The sequence below is a fragment of the Spodoptera frugiperda genome, chromosome 29 (assembly GCF_023101765.2).
Source record: "Spodoptera frugiperda isolate SF20-4 chromosome 29, AGI-APGP_CSIRO_Sfru_2.0, whole genome shotgun sequence".
NCBI classification, from domain to species: domain Eukaryota; kingdom Metazoa; phylum Arthropoda; class Insecta; order Lepidoptera; family Noctuidae; genus Spodoptera; species Spodoptera frugiperda.
This window is the reverse complement of record NC_064240.1, coordinates 4,707,865-4,727,139: the sequence shown is the minus strand read 5'-3', so window position 1 is coordinate 4,727,139 and position 19,275 is coordinate 4,707,865. Positions and strand designations below refer to the sequence as shown.

The following is a 19,275-nucleotide window of genomic DNA, read 5'->3' as shown; positions in this document are numbered from 1 at the left end:
TGTAAGTATAACTTTTGAGGTGTTCCACACTGGGCTCCCGTTTAGATGGCACCCAAGCTAATGGCACCTGAGATGTTCCACTAACGGCACCCATAGATATTTTTCGTGAGTGCCATTTGTGGAATATTTTATATTTTTATTCCACATATGGCACCTGCGCATAAGTAGATACTAGTGTTGGGAAGTTTACGTTTCTCAGCACGTTAAATAATATCGAATGTGATCCGTAGAGTGTTTGTATCGAATGTGGAATACCTCTAATTTTTATTTGAATTGAATCAAGTTTCTACTATTTGTTTTAAATACATGGCTGTCAATCGATTATGATTCATTTATGCTATTAAAATGTCGTTGTGACGTGAAGCTACAAGGTTACATTTTACATTTATCAACATGTGGCACTTTAATATTCTATTCACGATAAACTTTACATACACAGGCGTTGTACGTCGAGTACCTACCTTTTAAAATTATAAGTACCTAGGTACCAACTTAAGTTTGTATTTTAGATGCTACCTAACCGTCGTATTTAGAGTAATTTAATGGTTACTTCACCCAATCGTTAGCAATGGTTTTCTAGACAAAATCGATACTAAGGAATAGTCAAAGTAGTGATTGAATGTGTCTGAGTAGGACAGTAAAATTTCATTCAATGTTATCAATACAATTGCATTGAAATATATATGAAATCGGAGTCATTGTTGTGGTGTGAGTATCAATTGCTTATGACAGATTTTCTTTAATATCAAACTTATTTTGGAAAACAATAGGAAAAATACATCTTTAAAATGTCTTCACATTGGCATTAGCTCATTATTGAACACTGTTTTCATTAAAATAAAGTCATTATTATTTATTTTAATAATCTTACTAACTAATTATAAATGCGAATATTATGAGTTTATATGTATGTTTGTTGCTCAATCACGTCAAAATGACTGAAGGAATCGAGATGAAATTTGGAACAGAGGTAAATTATGGGCTGGAATAACATATAGGACTTTTTATCCCACTTGGCAGAAGCTAGTTCATAAATATATGTTACAATGGCGTCATAATCATGTTGCAGTGAACACACTGTTTGCGTCTCGTTCACAAATTTTCAAGTAGTCGAAATCAAACAATTACAAATCAATTTAAATTAGACACTTGAAATACCATATTGCACTAAGAAAACCGAAATATTTCTTATTATCTATCTCCAGCCAGGCCTGAATCAAATAAAATGTCAAAGAGATATAAAAAAACACGAGCATTTATGCCTCTTAAAAGGCACTGACCGGATTCATTTCGTTTTGACGAAAACAAAATATAAAAAGTTATTTATATGCAATTTCATAGCAGACGGCGAGAGTTGAAATCGATTTTATTTATCGATATTATTATAAGTGTTAGGTACATTTCCAATATGATTTTGTTACAATCGAGTACAATTTTTATCGATTATTATATTGGAATTGATGATTTCTTTGAATGCTATCTGCTTTTACGTTATTGCCGTAGCAATCATCGTTAATGTGATTTTAAAGGTACATCACGTTTCTATACGCTTGTCTTTTGTTAGAAATTATTCGTTTTCTCTATAAGATTAAGGTTTGTTTCACAATATTTCATAAAGTTGCAGTAATCTTAATTGATATTTTTTTGACATGTTTTTTAGGAAAATCTGTCATAAAATCTATCAGTTCCACTAAAAAAAAAACTTAATCAATCATTCACGCTTTTGTCCCATGGCGAAGACCAAAAACTAAAGTATACTTAGGTCATTTAGCTCTAGTTAAAGTACTAAGCAAAGTTCCAGAACAGAAATCAAAATATAAACAGTCAGAAAAGACTCAACACTGTAAAACAACAAAACCCCTTCTAGTAATGTCCATTATTATTTTAAAGCGTAACTTTCGTTCGTAATCAAAGGTCGTTGTAAAGGCCGTCGAGCGAATATGAACAGGATACCTAAGTAACAAAATTAAATGTAGCCGAGTTAATGTTACGTCAACCTTTAACAAATGGCTTACCGAATACAGCGAGAATTGGACACATAATACATTTGCTTTCGATTTAGGACAAGGCCATTACTTTTGATATCTTAAATAGTACTTAGTGCGTAAATGCATCGGCGGTCGACCAATGAGTGAATGGCATGATTCGGTTTAGTGTTCACTTCACTCGCTCACAAAACTGATTACGTTCAATAAGCCGGAAATAGTACGGAACAGGTTTTGGAAGTTTTGAAAGGTGTTACTTAGATTACGTATCAATAATGTGTTATGAAATTGTATTTGAATATGTAGTACCTAGACTGTCTTGCTGGTCACGAGGCACAAGCGCGATCATCGAATAATTGGTCTCGCATTCCAATAAGTTGGGTAAAGCCGTACCATTGGGTTTTCGTTTTCTTGATTCTTAGTAACAGCCCAGGGGATAACAATTCTAATTCGGAGCTGCGGACACGGCTTCGGGTCAAAAAGCAGGAATTGGAACAGGGTGGTTTTTCGTCAGTAAGAGTCTGACACTCCCTTCGCCTCACCCAAGGCGGGAGAAGTCATTAAATTATCCTCACCCTCAAAAACAGAACGGCGTATGACTATCCCTGTATAATATAGTATATAATATAAACTAGCGATAAGTAAAGTATCAACATCTTAATGTGCATAATGCACCGCTGCCCATTCTCAGGGCACAAGAGACGTGATGATATGTCATATGCGTGTTAATTTGAATATTAGTAATGCGATAAGCCAGAGATATCGTTTATCGTTTGGACGTCTCAATCACCTGATTGGAGAAATGTGCGTGCAGTATATACGACTTGGTATAATAAACGAGAAATAATCAAATGTTCCAGTATACAATAAAGTACAGTCAATTTAATCGTAACTGGTGCGTAGCTTGGGATCACGGAATTGCTTAGAACTGCATAGCCTGTCTGCAAATGGTTGTTTATAAATAAATACCTTAATAACTTAACATCTCGCTTTTTATTCACTAAAGCTGAAAGAGGTTGCACGTTAAATGTCACACCCAATTTTTAATGATATGTCATACAGGACACTAGGCCCTAACTATACCTATATATCTGGTAACTATTCAAACTCCTGTGCAACTAATTTTTGAAAACAAAAACAAACATTGTTAGACCGGAAAAATTAAATAACACCAAAAATTTGGCGCCATAGACATAATATAAATCCACTGTGTATCAAGCGAATGTGTCTATGTTTGGTACAGATAACGATTTGGAATTCCCATTCAATATGACAACGTGCACGCTTCGATAACCAAACAGATAATATTATTTATTGTATTGACATTTTGAAAATGTAATAAAATTAACATAACGCCCATTTAATAGCTTAGAGTATGGTAAGTCAATGGTTAAGAAGTGTATTGCACTCACAATAAAAAGTTCTATGTATTACTTGTATGATTTTTCATGTCATTTCTTTATGGTGCACCATATTGTGTTGGAATATAAAGAAGTGGGGTCAAGATTGTAGTATAGTAAGTGGTGTGTGGATCTGCATTTTTATCACTATCACCAGTGTAAACTTGTGTACGCTTTTTATAACCTATTGAGACAATTTAGGCACCAAATTAACCGCACTACATCATGTGTTAGTAAAACGAGTACCTACACTATATAGTAGAACATAACGACTTCTACCCAACGAATCGTGAACAAAATTTTACCATTTTCATATATAGGATAATCACAGAATCATGTTACTTATGGCTACCCAACTAGAATGTCTCTCTGCTGCGCCGATGAAGAAGCATTAAGGTCACTTGTTTACCAAGGAATGTAGTCATGAACGGAGAAATGTTCTGTCTAAACAGTTAGGCCTACTTTTTAACAAACCATTCGGTACAGACCGTGACGCCACAGAAACAAAGCAAGCCTAATGACGCGTAAGTTCCAGAAACGAGATTTGTTATGATGTTTTGTGGTATGTGTATTACGAAGAATCTTATGGAAGATTGAGGTAATGAAATTCTTGTTATCGGTACTGTTCCAAATTACCAAGTAACTAAAGATCGCGAGGCACTATTTGCAGATCCAAATATTTATCCATTGAGGATGCAAATGTATTAAGACTTTGACTGCCAACAAAAATCTATTAAAGACAAATCCTCCGCTAGCGCCGGTCACTTTTGCCCCTTATAGCATTTAATGTGCTAAAGGGTTTTCTATGAACGAGTAACGAACAAAAAGACTTAATAAAAACATTAAGCGTTTACTAAAACATGTATCACTGTAACAACAAAGAGTACTTACTTATCATCATAACATAGACTTAATACCTACTCATAAAACACACGTAAAGAGAAGCCTACACAAGACCAGGTGCACAAAGAAAGGATCCGAAGAAACCCTCCACTTTTCCTGGAATCCTTATGAATTCCGTAAAAGCATTGTTGTAGGTACGTCAGGTGCTAAGCTTATATGCACAGTCTATCAACACTACACTATCTAAAGTTCATTAACCCCCTTCAAAAGCTAATTAAAACGAGACCATAGGATAATCGGTTACATCACGACCAGGAAATGATCTACTTACTATAGAAAACATTCACTCGCTGTTGTTTTCTTTAATCGATTCATACGTAATCGAAATATGGTTTAACACAAACTTTTTGTCATATTTAAATTAGTTTTTTATTAACAGTAATGATGTAAGTAGTGAATTTGTTTAGATGAGAGTCGGATTGAATGGTGATTCTGTGATTTTTGCAGTGGGTATTGTTTGGTTAAAACTAACAGCCGTACTCAGAGTCATTTAATGGTTACTTAATCCAGTGCTTAGTAATTGTTTTCGGTACAAAATCGTAACTAAGGAACAGTTTAAGTAATCATTACATATCTCTTTGTATAGCAGATCCTCCACTAACATCGGTCACCGGTGACCACCACGGCGTTCAATGTGTTAATCATAGTATATTGAAAGAAGTATGTATATCTAATAATATATAATGTACTGAATTACCGTATCTAAAAGTAGAATAGACCAATTAATCTAAATTGCTAATAAAATGCATTTAATTGCATAATCAAGTGTGCTGGATATAAGCACATAAAGAAATTACTATAAATATCAAAAGAAAATTGCATCTTAAGAGCAGATAAATTGTAGTTTCAAGTGGTCATGTCTAATTATATGTACGAAGTAAGATGCCTTACAAAATACTAAGCTTAATTTATGTCAATTTAAAGTACAAGCACGTTATGTTCAGTTTTGTCGTGTTTTCGGTTTTTGCACGCATCGAAAGGCATACGACATGCATTGGACGTGACATTAAAATCAATGAGTGTGCACATTTCGATAAAATTGTTCACATCTTACGTCACAGTAGGTAGTTTAAATGTTTACCTTGTCAATGTTTAGTAGTTTTAGATAAGCCCACTAGTATTTGTAATGTAGTAAATAGATAAGTTTATTTACGCAAGTTTTTCAAGCGTTTCCATTCAAATACGTTGAAATAAAGGTTATTTTTGTTTGTTTTGTTGCAATCATTTGGTCATTTGTCAAAAGTGCAGAATTAAATCCTAATATTTGTTTAGCTTAAGACACAGATGTTAGTACTAGCCTTCTCTTGGGAACCCTGGTTTTATTTACAACGAAGGACACGGCACGAAGACGTTTGGAAACGTATTCAATAGTAGCTTGAGTTGATGGGAAAACAGTCACGCAATACTTTAAGTGGGTTAAAGAATTACGAATGTAACAATGTCACTTTGTTAATGTTACTTATTTGCTTCGGTCATGGACAATTTCAAGTTTCAACTATGGGAAATTGGAGAAGGTTATAACAAAGACTCCTTGGTAGAAGGCTCGAGAAACAGTACCCTTCCGCTTTAAAAAAATAAAGGCATAGTCGATGGCATTGAAATTATACAATCCTTGTTTAAAAATTGAATATCGAACCAGTTGTTTTTAAATAACTGTTAACATCGATTCTACATGTATTGTTTCATGCACATGTAAAACATTGGAAGTTCTGTATAATATTAAAAAAAACATCTTGTACTATTTACAGTGCGCCTGGAAATAGTTGACGCGTGCGTTAAACTTCTAAAATTTAATTTGTCTTTTGTTTCAATAATTGAACAATTATTATTCATACATCATTGTCTAATCTTATATGCTTTGCAATGCAAGCAGAAGGCAAACCCCCTATTCGGCTCATAGGAATGGCCAACTAGTCTGCGCGCACTATGGGCGTTGTATGAACTAGGTAAATGATTTTTTCACATTGTTGCGCTTGCCCAACAAAGTTGAAGACAGAACACGTTTAACATTCAAAATATTTTCATTTCTTCCACAAAAATGAAGATACAGTTCACAGCTAACGAGCTGATTGTCAGAATGTCTCATTCATGTCACTCGCTATGAGTGAAAATAACTTTTTAAATTGTTTAGAAAGTACCAAGTACGATTCATCATCCTATTAACGAGGTTGATAATTATCTGTCTCTTTACGTAACAAGCCGTATTTTAATTAAACTCTAGCTGTTAGTAGCTGTTTAGAACAATCGTGACAATTCATTTTCAAGCACCATTGTTTTATTGTGGAGTCTACAACATGTTAAATTGTCATGACAAATGAAACTTCGAACACATTAAGAGGGTCGTTTTGTGCGAGTCTCAAGTAAAAAATCTGTGTATAGACATTTTCTCATGACCTTACGTAGTTACTAGCGTAGGCAGTAACTGAGTACTTGCCTAAGTAAGTTTAAACAACTTCTGGTTGTAGTTTTTTTACTCGAAACGTACTAACAACTAGGAATGTCTGTTCCTGTTAAACATAGAATGAATTGTTACGAGTAACAGGTAAAAGAAAAAAGTTTGTGCTTCACTTAGTACGATATATAACGGAACTACGTTTTATGTTCTAGTACTTTGTTAACACCGCCAAGTGTTCATATACTTTAGGATTCTATGTTCCTAAGAGAAAAGTTTATGAGATACTAGCTTCTACCAGCGGCTTCGCCCGTATTCCCGAAATAATAAGTAAGAGGAATAGATTATGAACTGAACTGGAATAGATTATAATCTACTCCAGTTGCAAATTTCATCTCGATCCCATAAGCCATTTTGGCATGAATGAGTAACAAACAAACCATACAAACTTTCGCATCTATAACATTAGTAGGATACACGTTTACGTTTATCAACATCAGCCTTCAATATACACATAAAAAAAACATATGACTTAAAAATTTAACTCACCCTGCAGGCTAGGTGCTGACGCCGGTGCTGATGGTGGTGGTTGCAAAGGCGTGGGAGGTGGTCTTCGTCTTCTAGGCGCATGTAATCCTGGCGCCGAAGCCGCTCGAGTAGCCGTACGGAATCCGGGAGCCCTATACCGGGCCGATTTCACCGGACCAGCCGGCACTGTGTTGGTAGCCGTGATCGACGGCAACCGAGGCAGAGATCCGGCCCGTTGTTCTTCCTCCGACTGTAAAAAGGATTGTGTTATGTTTTGTGTTGTGGATGTGGATAGTGTTTTTGATGTAGTGTCGAAATTGTATATGATATACAAGTTCATGATGGTGTATAAACATCACCTAACCTAAGCTATCAGCGTCCATCTAATACTAAGCTCAGAAAACAAAATGTTTCGTTCGTAACTCGATAGAATCGAATAAGATGAATTGTCTGCTTCCACGATTTATTAGAACTCATCAAAATTAAAAGGGTGTTTGGATATGATCTTCAACAGAAGATGCTCTTTTAAACGAATCATGGACCAGTGCTGCTTTAGACAAAAGGTATACTCGTAAGCGCGCTAGTTTAGACGGATATAACGATAGAAAACCAAAATATTATAGTTCATTAAACTAAAAGGTTTCATGTTGAAACTAATGTGCTAATTTAATACTATGTATACCTACGCATGAATGCAATAACCAGTTTCGAGTTTGAGTTTTACTTTTTAGTCGTAGGTATATTTCACTATGCATATTTTGAAAGAATTTAGGTTATCAATAACGGACTTGGATTGTATAAAGTAATTTAATTATATGAGTAATTAGATAATTATGTTGCCATCATTAATTATGACTAATGCAATCAATAACCTTATCACTAACGCAAGTTTTAGTAACAATAAAATATACAGGTGCAATTTTATCTACACTTTTGTCAATACTGTCTCTAACTACTAACAATCCCTAGCCGACGCGAAAGACACTCCGGGCGTCGGGGATCGCGTGACGATCTCCGGCCACCGTAAGTGCGGGTCTGCGGGCGGCGAGCAAGGGTAGCTCGCCGCCCGACCAGAACCAGACCCGTGCGTGCGACGCGTTGCGTTCCGCCCGCGCGTCAAAGAGCCATCAGACCACCACAGATGGGGCCCAGTAGAGCTGATGCTTAATCCGGAGCTGCGGACTACCTAGCGGGTTTACCGGGGCTCCGGCTCGACAAGCAGGATTAGGAACGGGGTGGTTTTTAGTCAGTAAGAGTCTGACACTCCCTCTCGCTTTGCCCTGGCGAGAGAAGTCATTGGATATCATTTTCCCCCTGAAAAAAAAAAAAAAAAACTACTAACAATAGCGGGTATTTTAAATTGATTTGCGCAAATACACGTGACTTTTGTTTTGTTTTGCTTTAAACACGAGGTATACCGTATATTGAACTAGTTATTTAAATATTGAACGTTATGAAGTTTATTGTTAATGGAATTTGTCAAAATCGTTTCTTTCAGCCCAGATCAGTTTAAAATTTACAAAGTTTCATTTCAGCCTGATCCGTTTAGTGGTTTGAGCTGTGCATTCATAGATCATCTCAGTTAATACGGTCAACATTTGCAACGACTTGCACTAGTGCATGGAACAAAGAATCAAATTAATTTATACAATGTGATAGGGGCGAGACTTCTAACCCGTTAAGGCTGAGTTCTACATCTAATTTTATCGACAAAAGTCGGGGGTCGAAGGGGTCGATTCCCCTCCCCCTAAAAATTATCGCTATTTTAATATTTTTTTACTTTTTTGATATCAAAGATATATATGCATCGTAGAAACAAAAAAAAACGACAAACGGTAGCTAATAACCTTGGCTAACTAATTCATTACTTTTTTCATACGTTTGATAATGTTTTGGTGAGAAAAAAAATCATTTGTGAATTATTTTTACGAAACAATCACTATTTTTCAATATTTTCAATTAGTGTTTCAACCCCCCATATTATTTTTTGTCGATAAAATTAGATGTAGTACTCAGCCTTAACGGGTTAGAAGTCCCACCCCTATCACATTGTATAACTTCATAGTTTACTTAAAGTGTCACTTTGTAAGAGGAAAAAAAAACATAACCTACAGTTTTTCTTCACAAGATTAAAGCGATATTTACATTAAACCGGTTTCTAAGTAGTCTTGATAGCGTTTCGAGGCTTCACATTATCATTTTTGTTTACTTTGATTTAACATGTTGCGACATCTAGCGTGGTTTCTAAAAGCTACACATGTTTTGTAAACAAATGTATAACTTTAGGAAATTTGAGGGTCATTTTATCAGTCAAATATTTATTTATTTACAAGAATGCGTATCAGATATGATTCACTAACATTTCTAAACTCTCATAAGCAATCTTTTATCTACAGTGCGTGCGCTCTTGATCGCATCGGTATGTACCTATGACATTGACATTTTTGAAATACCCGCGTTCCATATAAAGTGATAATATGAATTAGCCTTGAACATTTGTAGTTATTTCTTAAAAACTCGCTTTAACTTACGTGACAGATAATGTAAATACATTCTAGTATCCGTTTAGTGTTATGTGTGCATGTTTAGGTAGTTATAGTTTTTATGTTTGCGTGCTGTTTGACATATTCAATTGACTTACCTCAGCATCTGGTGCGGAGGCGCGACGTCTTCCTCGCCACAGTCTATCCTCACTGCCTCCGATCGCTCCACAACTCCGCGAATGTGATTTCTGTGCTGCAAGATCAGCTCCTGCAGGTGACCTCCTCGACTCACCACCACCGCCTAACGTGCCACGAGAATCAGCTGCTAGTAGTGCTGATTCAAAGCTACCACGCCACGAAAACCTCTCACAATCACTCGCGACACTACCCCTACTCGCCGTCGCCTCTAGTATGTCATGAGATCGACTTCGCGCTAATGCTCCCGGCTCAGACGCACTATCATCATCTGTACTAGGCGATGCACCGCCCGACACTTCGTGCATTAATGCCACTAGCCTGCCACCTATATGCCGCATCACTTTGCCAAATAACGGTGGTGACCCTTCTCCAGCGCGACCCAGCGTCGCTGCTAACCTCCTGTACGCCCCAACAGCATCCCGCTCCAGTGATCCTGCGTCGTTATTTCCTCGGTCGAATTCATCAATGATCTCGCGACAACTGTCAGATATTTGTTTTCTCAACGCTGACCGAGTTCCAGCTGTTGTGCCCTCTAAATCAGAGCCAGCATAATCCGAAGAGTCGTATGAGTCACTCCATGTGTCTTCACTTGACAAATACTCTACAATTTCACGCACTTCTTCGTCTCTGATACCCGGAACTGTTTTCATTAATCTTGTCAGTTCACTTTCAAAATACAATAGTTGAGGTGGTTTCGGGGGGCGAGAACTTTCGGAATTCGCTGACGATGACGCCGGTGTAGATGTTCGGACATTGGTTGTGTGTATCATTTGTTTGAAAAACTGTCGCATTTTTGTCATCATTAGATTTGTTTCTTCATCGGATGACCAATTATTAAAGCTATCTTTACGTACTAACGGGCTTTGAGGCGGGCGGGATGACGGTGGAACTTCCACACGTTCTTCAATGTCAGGTCGGATTTCTTCAATTATTTCTTCTAATTCTATTTTAGGTTCATGAGATCGTGTAAAATCGGAGCTAGAATCCCCATTCCTTAATAAATCGTCGCAGCTGCCGACAAAACCACTATCCCTACTAGTTTGTTTTTTAGATTCAGATAGTTCAGATCCAAGCGGTGGGAATTCAGGTCTCGGTGATAATCTGCCATCTTCGCCTTCTGAGACAGATCTAGTATCGTCACGTGTTTCTTCTGCAAACTCAGCTGATTGCCTTCGTTCGTCGGCGGGTGATCCACGTGGCTTTTTGTTTTGTTTTTTCCTTTTAGACTCGCCTTGCATGTCGAGCCGTTCTGAGGAGTCGTGTCGATCCTCAGTTTCAGTACTTGAAGCGTCAGAGACTTCCTGATTATCTTGAGATGGTTCGTCACCCGTTAACAAGTTATCGAGTGAATTAGAATGTGATCGTGGGGTCCCACGGGCACGAACCAGCCGCTTTCTACGTTGTTCAGGACTTTGTCTGCCCTCACTATCACTTCCCACACTTCCGGAACCATCTGAATCACGCCTTTCTTGATTGAATCCCATAAAACCAGAGAGAAAATATTTTTCCAACCGTGACGAGACTAAATCATCACTGTCACCACTTCGTTTCGGTTGCTCGTTATCAACAATAGATTCACCACCTTCACTACACACACTTGACGTTTCTGACACTGGTTCTTCATCATCACGAATATTTCTGCCGTCACCCAGACCGAAGAAAAAGTACTTCTCTAACTCCGTGGCCGATATAGGTCGTGGTTTTTTTGTAGTATGTTCCGTTTCGCTTTCTTCGCAACTTTCTTCGACGATGGTGTGTAAAGTGAAGTCTATGGAACGTCTACAGTATGCGAAGTCCTCTCCCCGCATAGGGAGGGAGGTTTCATCCCCGGAGTCAGAGTCGGAGGGTGAGGTGGCCTCGTCCTCATTGTGGCTGACGTCCTCGACCCACGAATCATCGTCAGCGAGCCCCTCCTCGAGGCACACGACCGCTGAGAGAGTGTCGGCATTGCTAACAACAGTCACTCCGCCCGAAGGCTGTGGCGTTTCGTCGTCGGATATTCGTTCGTCAGTTTCGTCTTGTTGCACGTCCGGGTTTGGTTCCGATTCACTTTGTGAATTGGTGTGGTGCACTATAACTTCCCGCATGAGCCGCGTCGTGTCTGACGTGACAACGGAGACGCGGTCGTGCGTTATCATAACGCGGCTAGTGAAGCGCGCGGAACCGTCCGCACTGGCCGTACGCGAGCGGCAAACTGTTGTCGCGGCAGGTGCGCACGCGCTCCCCTCCGTCTCAGAGCAAACCGGCCTGACGCCATGCATTTTCTCCTCCTCTTGGTCCTCCATTAATTCTTTCTTCAATAGTTCACTGAGAGTGCGTTCAATACCTTTAAACAGGTCTATTTTTTCTGCGGACGATGAACTTACATTATCGTTGTTGGGCTCGGGTGAAGGCGCTAATTTTGTTAATGAGTCCGGTTGAATTTCTGCGGAAATTAATTCATTATTATTATGTCTGTCGTTAGTTAATTCTACCGAGAACTTAACTTTCACGTCTGCCAATGAATCGTAGTCGGTGTTTTCAGATGATATACTGTGATATCGATTAGCGTCACTATCTGTGTTATTTTTCTTATCTAGATCATTACTGCTCGAGCTACAACTTGCATTAAAACTGTTAAATCTTTCGCATGTTTCACTTTGTAACATATTTTCGTCACAAAATTTGAAGAAATTCGATCGTCTAATACCTTCATTGTTGCTGTCGTCATCACTGTTGTTTTCATACGGTATAACAGAATACTCTTCAGTAAAATTAACTGAATCCACTAGCACAATATTAGAATTTTCTGACATCGGTGAAAAACTTTCATTTGAGTTGTTGGCACCCACATTCACTTCATTTTGTTCAGCTATTTCAACTGCAATTATTTCTAAACTATCTGATTTCTTGTCATAAGAGTCATCACAATCTATTCCGCTGCTGTCAGCGTTGTCTTCTAGATCTGAAGATGAGTCAGCTGGATTAACAACAAACACACGTGAAAATCGTCCGCCACCACCTCCTGAGTCATCAGAGTCTTCATCTGATGTCGCGGGTTCCTCAGGAGCACCGCTTGTTAGGTCGTAACTCCTTCGTGCCCCTCCCTGTTCCGAGTCGCTTGAATCAGCAGACTCATTTGAAGAGGGGAAAGCTTTCTCAGCTTCTAAATGATCCGGCATTGCATTTGATGGATCCGATAACAACGATAAGGAGTCCTCCTCAGCGATCACCTTGATTCCGACTGACGGCTCATTTTCAACTGGCCGTTCAATACCCTTATCTTCGTTATCGTTATCGCGGGGCTCAGGCGCTTGTGACGCTTCGGATTGTATCGCTTTATCAGTCCTTTCAACGGTGGTCATCTCGAGTTTAACTTGTTGTGGTGCAGCAGCGGAGGCGGTGGCAGTGGCGGCGGCGGTGACGGCGACGGCTGCGGCCGTAGTGAGCCGTGCAAGGGTTGCGGCATCTAGAGGCGCTAGGCCGGGGTATGTGTTCCAGTGTGGCGTGGGTGGAGTCTGCGTGGGGAAGGCGAGTAAGGCAGGCCAGAGAGCTGCGGGTACCGGTACAGGGACTGGCACTGGAACCGCGACTATTCGTGGCTCTGCGCCGCAGGAGCAAGGTCGCGGACAAGCCTGTGGCGCGTGCTTGGTAGGCGGTGGGATGGGGTGCGCCGCCGACGCGCCCGGCTCGAAGTAGTCCCAATCACAATCGTCGGGCGCGGGCGGCGCGGCTGAAGAGGCCGTGGACGACGAGTCTTCCGTGTCTTCGCGACACGACGAGTCAGAGCTCAGGAACACGAGGCGGTAGTCCTCGGGACGCATGCGACCGGCCTCGGGTTCGCTTGCCTCGCCCGGTTCACTGCTGACGCCCCACTCTGAAAATACAAACAACAAATTAATATGGATGTTTATAGTTAGCCGTACACTACGTCTAAATATTGAACATCATTTAGGGTAAATGTAATAATATAAACTCTTATTTCGCTTGTCCAGAAAAGATTGCTAGTTGTAATAAAACACGTTATACAGGTAAGATTAAACCAGTTCTAAAACTTGTATAGGACACATACACTAACCTGTTATTCAAGTGTGTATGTGTTTTATTACCTATGCATGTTTTATTCGTAATACAAGTTATATTGTGAAGTAAAACAATAACAAACGCCTACATTTTCTTTATAGCAACGCATCGTCTGGCGGTTGTTCGTAGCACGCAATCCATTAGGCGTTAGTATCTTTGTTTACTATACGTGAAGCATTGTTTTACCCACGGTATACACACGTTATACAAATTATTCAAGTCTTTGATTTTATTGCATCACATTAAGATTTTTTGTAATCAGCGCTGGTATAACACATTACCTAAAGGTAGGTAATTAGGTATAGCAATATTCTAGGAATACTTAATGAAAATGTAGTTAAGAGATAAGATTAAATTAGATTAACAATTCAAAACAAGGAGATAAGCAGTAGTAGCTTAAAAAATAATAATACACAAACCCACAATTTTTTCATAATTCGATATTTTTCACTCATGAGCCAAAAAATAAGTCGATATCAGTCGTTCTACAGCAAAGAAGTATACACCACACCAAGTTCTAACAATAGAAATAGACCAGCTAGTCCAAGAGTCCGGAATGTCATGTTTGAGATTGCAATCATGCTAATATTGAATCTGTAGAAAGCACAACGGATGGGTGGCCCGAGCCGCGCCGGCGCAGCGCGTGTCGTGAGTCGAAAGCGACGTGTTACACGAACCTATATCAACAAAGCAGTAGATTCTATTCAACCATTTATGGGTATTTAAGAAAAACTTAAGGTTTTTGTTGCTCTTAGCTATTTTGTAAAGGCTGAAGTGGTTACGAGTTCTTCATTTGATTTTCTTGCGATACAGAAAAAATATATGAATTGTATAATATAGGCAATACTTTTTAGAGTTTGTGGTTATTATAACTATTTATAACTGATTAGATAAAATGGTAAAAGAAAATTTTACACCAACCCTTGAACTTGAGATAAGGGTGAAGAAATACATAGGAAAATTTTCTATACAATCACAGCAGGTATTGCGACATTTAATGGTTTATATCCTAAAATCTTTCAGCAAACCGTTAGATGGGCACAATTACCCTCCTTCCCAATCTTCCCAATTCCCTAATCTCCAACAACCCTTAAATTCCTAAATCTCAAAAGGCTGGCAACGCACTTGTAACGCCTCTGGTGTTTTAAGTGTCCATGGGCGGCGGCGATTGCTTACCATCAGGTGATCCGTTAGCTCGTTTACTGGCTTATACCATTAAAAAACAACGTTTCATCCTAAATTAAATAAGTGCTTAATTAATTCACGTAAGGTTTCCTACTTCATTATATAGGTCGTTAATCTTGTGATTAATTATATTAAGAACAGTAAAGCAAGCATGAACTGATGTTTCCACGTGAAAATACATTGAAAGTAAGTAGACAAAGAAACTAAGTTCTACGTAGGAATTATTTATAATAGCTGTAGCAATTAAGTTTTCGCTAATCGTTTTTATCTTCTGCATAAGCATTATTATTGAAGCCATACATTAACTTTCTATGTTGCGATCAGATATTTATTGTTCATCTTAATTTATTAACTTTGATGATAAATGATATAAACACTAATTATAGGTTTGTTCTGCTAATTTATATAAAATAAAGAAATTGCGCAAGACATCTATACTCTAGTGATAATAAGGAATGCTGTACGCCATTTTATTTAATTCTGCAGACTTAAGCAGACCTTACTTTTTCTGTGAAGAATAGCATTAGAAATGTTAAAATTAAATCATTATAACCTATTAAAGTTGCAATTTATTACTTGATTTAATTTCTAAACGATTATTGGATTTGTGGCATTTACGTAGGGTTAGCTTAAGGTTTTCTCAGTCGAATCTCATTCAAGTGGCTATACGATATTCATGTAAATGTGTGTGTAATCACTAATCAACTCACGTGTCAATACGAGTATCTGCGAAGCTAATCTTCGTATATGTATGTACCTACCTATAATTGTATAGCAATACATAAACACGCTACTGCCTTTAAGAGAACATCATGCACACGATGTGAATATAATTACAGCTAATACGAGTACGCTTATGTATTAATAGTAAACATGCTATGGTTTTTGTGACACGTTCATGAGGCATCTTGCTATTTCTATTTCACTTTGTAAATAAAAATGCAGTACTGGTAAGTAATGGCTTTATTATAAGCAAAGTTAAGTGTGGGAGAACCATGCTTCGGCACGAATAGGCCGGCTCGACTGGAGTGATACCACGGCCTCACAGAAAACCGACGTGAAACAACGTTTGCGTAGTGTTTCGTTGTGTGAGTGAGATTACTGGAGGGCCAATTACCCCCTTCTCAATAATCCCAATCTCCGATTCCCCAACAACTTAATATATATATTTAATTGTATGTTTGAACATACACATTTCTAAACAACGAAAATTCACTACCTTGCCTCGCATGCTATCAGTTCCCACAAGGGCCGCAAATAGCATGCATTTCTAGCTGACCTCAAAGCGCAATGAGACCGTGAAGATACATATCTTCGGTCTGTTACGTAAGTAAATAATATAATTGCACGCAATAACAACATTACCTTCTTTTTTACGGCAGTCGGACAAAAATGTCAAACAAAGATTTTTGTGTTGATTTAGTGCGGTTAAGAGGAATTTGTTTATGAATCCTTACGAAGAGATATTGTCGGTGTACAGTCTGGGTTTTAGTCTTAGCTGAGAAATGTTCTATTAAAACTATTGAGGTAGGTTAAATTAGAGGTGATTCTTTGTCAATGGTTCAATCAAGTCGTTGATTTATACACTTGAAAAAGCAGTTGTACCACACATCATTATCATAAATTAGTACCAATGTCGACTGTCGATGAAGCGAAAGAGGTATGTAAGAATCGTAGCAATTGGTGTTCCATTGACTCTGCTTACCACCATGGGAGACAGCCGTGTATGTATGTATGTAGTACTAATATTCCTAACCTCAATGCAAGTTTCTTGGCCCAGTGACATTTAGGCTTCCCAAACAGGTAAATTAAGGTTAATCCATTCAGGGATTAAACACCATCAATAGGATGGCCTCATTGTAATCAAATTATCATTCAAACGGACAATGAAAGTAAGAGCTGGGCATACGTTGGCGCCGGCTCAAGGCTTCGGTTGCCTAACTCGGTGCACGTGGGATGCGAGGAGGTAGCGAGGCCGTACCAGATACAGTTCGCACATGTCCTTAACATTACCGCATGTTACTTAATTCAATGTACTTTACTTTCAGGCCCTCGGGACCTAAAATCGCAACCAAACCTTAGTAGTAAAGACCTCTAAACTGGTAGTGACATAGCTGAGATCTCCAAATCACCTGCCAAACGTGGAGATTATGGCAACCCTTATCTTCAAAGGAGGAACCCTTTGTTCCGCAATGGACATTCTGTCGGCTGATGCTGATGGTAATTTTATTTCATTTAAAGCTCTAGTTCCAAACATATCCTTTAAAACTAGTGCCCTATTTTAGACCAGGCTAAACACTTTCGCAATCGCAAGCGCCTTGAGTGATTTATCGCAGTTGAAACCAGTTTGAAGTTGGACGATGAAAGTATTAGCAGTAAGGTGTAATGTGGGTTTAATTAAAGTATTCTGTTGTTTAGAAGCTACATATTAGTTTGAAGACAAGGCTGAGAGCATCAATACATTATCAGATAATTTATGGAGAAATATAAAAGATGGTTCAAATGAAAGAAACAAAAGACTTCAAACTTTTAATCTTGAGTCAGAGGACTTACATTTGACGAACTAAACCACAAATCTCGTCATAAAATCTAAGCCTTTAAAGGAAAAAAATGTTTTATACCAATCACATAATCATGATTTCATGCTACATCGCGGTGAGTAATATATTTTGGAAATTTCCCTTTGCGAATTTACCTAAACATAAGATTTATTATGGACGTCGTCGTTAGTTGAGAATTTAAACTTTATTTATATGTGTACAATGAACTTGAATGGTTTTCTCATTGCTTGTACATAATGTACATATTTATCAGAAGCTAAACATTAATAATGATTATTTGATTTCTGTGAAATTGCCTTCATATATTTTACATTATTTGAGAGTTACAGATATGGCTTGAAACTGGCTCCCTGAGGTACACCCTCACAACTGCAAATAGTTTAGTTTCAGACCAGTTTTATTACGAAACCGTTCGCTTAGCTAACTTAGGCTACCTTTGAATATCCTATTGTTTCACATAATGTAACTAAACACAATATATGTGGATCAGATGTTATCGATAGACTTTCTAGTGCTCGTGGACGAGACTTATCTGCTAATAAACGCTTCGATGCTTCAGATAGTTCTGAACCAGTGGGGTTTTATGGTGCGCCATATTTCAACACAGAAACGCACTAAAAACGTTTAAGGTTGCAGTTAGAACGGCTTTATGATTTACACGTGTTAGAGTAATAAGCAGACAATTAAGGAGATTAATTAATGGCGTCAGGTTATGTTGAGAATGAAGCTAAGGTAAAGAGGGCTAAATGGGAATAGGCAAAGCAAAAACTAGAAGAATGTCACAAGAACTTTTATACAGGTAATACGTTAAACATAATTTAATGATGGATGATAATGGTGGCCGATAAGAAGAACATTGAACTCATTATTGTTACTCGTATATTATATTTATTACATTATCCAGTCACTGAAGACATTATAATGCACTCTGTTGCGTTACAGCCATAGTGTTCAGGCGTAGCACAGTTTTATATAATAAATTATTTATATTTACGAGTTGTACCATAGCTCGATAGATGGCGTTCGCCGGTTTAAATTCGAGCTATGGTTACGTTACAAGGAATAGTATAAGTCTAGAGAAAATGTCTTAATAAATGTCTTCGTTCGAGTGTGTGACGTTTTACTTCAACCTCTTTGGCGACAGTGGCGCCAACCCAAACATAAGGTCCTTCGAGCCGGATAGTATAGTGATAGTACAGTGACAAGTGCCTCTAGTGGAGGAAATTAGAACCAACGGTCGTCGAAGAGGAAGAAAACCGAGCGGAGTCCAAGGAGAGCTGAGCAAGGAGTTGTGTAAAGTGAGATAGTGTTTGTGAAGTGGCCATAAAAACTGTGAGTACATTGCCTTATTTAAACGTCCCAAGTGCTAGATAGTTCATGGACTTAGAAAAAAGTTAGGACTTAGAAAATTCAGAAGAAAGTTCAGGACTTAGAATAATTTAGAAGAAATTACTTGGGACTTAGAATAATTTCCAAAAAAGTGAAGAGACCCCGAATCTATGCCCGATTTTGCCTAGAACAGTCAATAAATTCAAAGACTTAGAAAAATTCAGCTGGTAAAAGACATAGAAGAATTCC

The 19,275-nt window shown here is 38.3% G+C and overlaps 1 protein-coding gene across 3 annotated transcripts in view; it reads right to left on the bottom strand.

Moving 5' to 3' along the window:
- LOC118268529 (uncharacterized) overlaps nt 1–19,275 on the bottom strand; it is a 91,787-nt gene that overhangs the window by 28,521 nt on the left and 43,991 nt on the right. For all 3 annotated transcript variants that reach the window (XM_035583061.2, XM_035583062.2, XM_035583063.2), the window contains 2 exons: nt 9,850–13,745; nt 7,230–7,458 (listed from right to left, as the gene is read on the bottom strand). In XM_035583061.2, the coding sequence (XP_035438954.1) occupies nt 7,230–7,458; nt 9,850–13,745 (4,125 nt within the window). The remainder of the gene's footprint in view (nt 1–7,229; nt 7,459–9,849; nt 13,746–19,275) is intronic.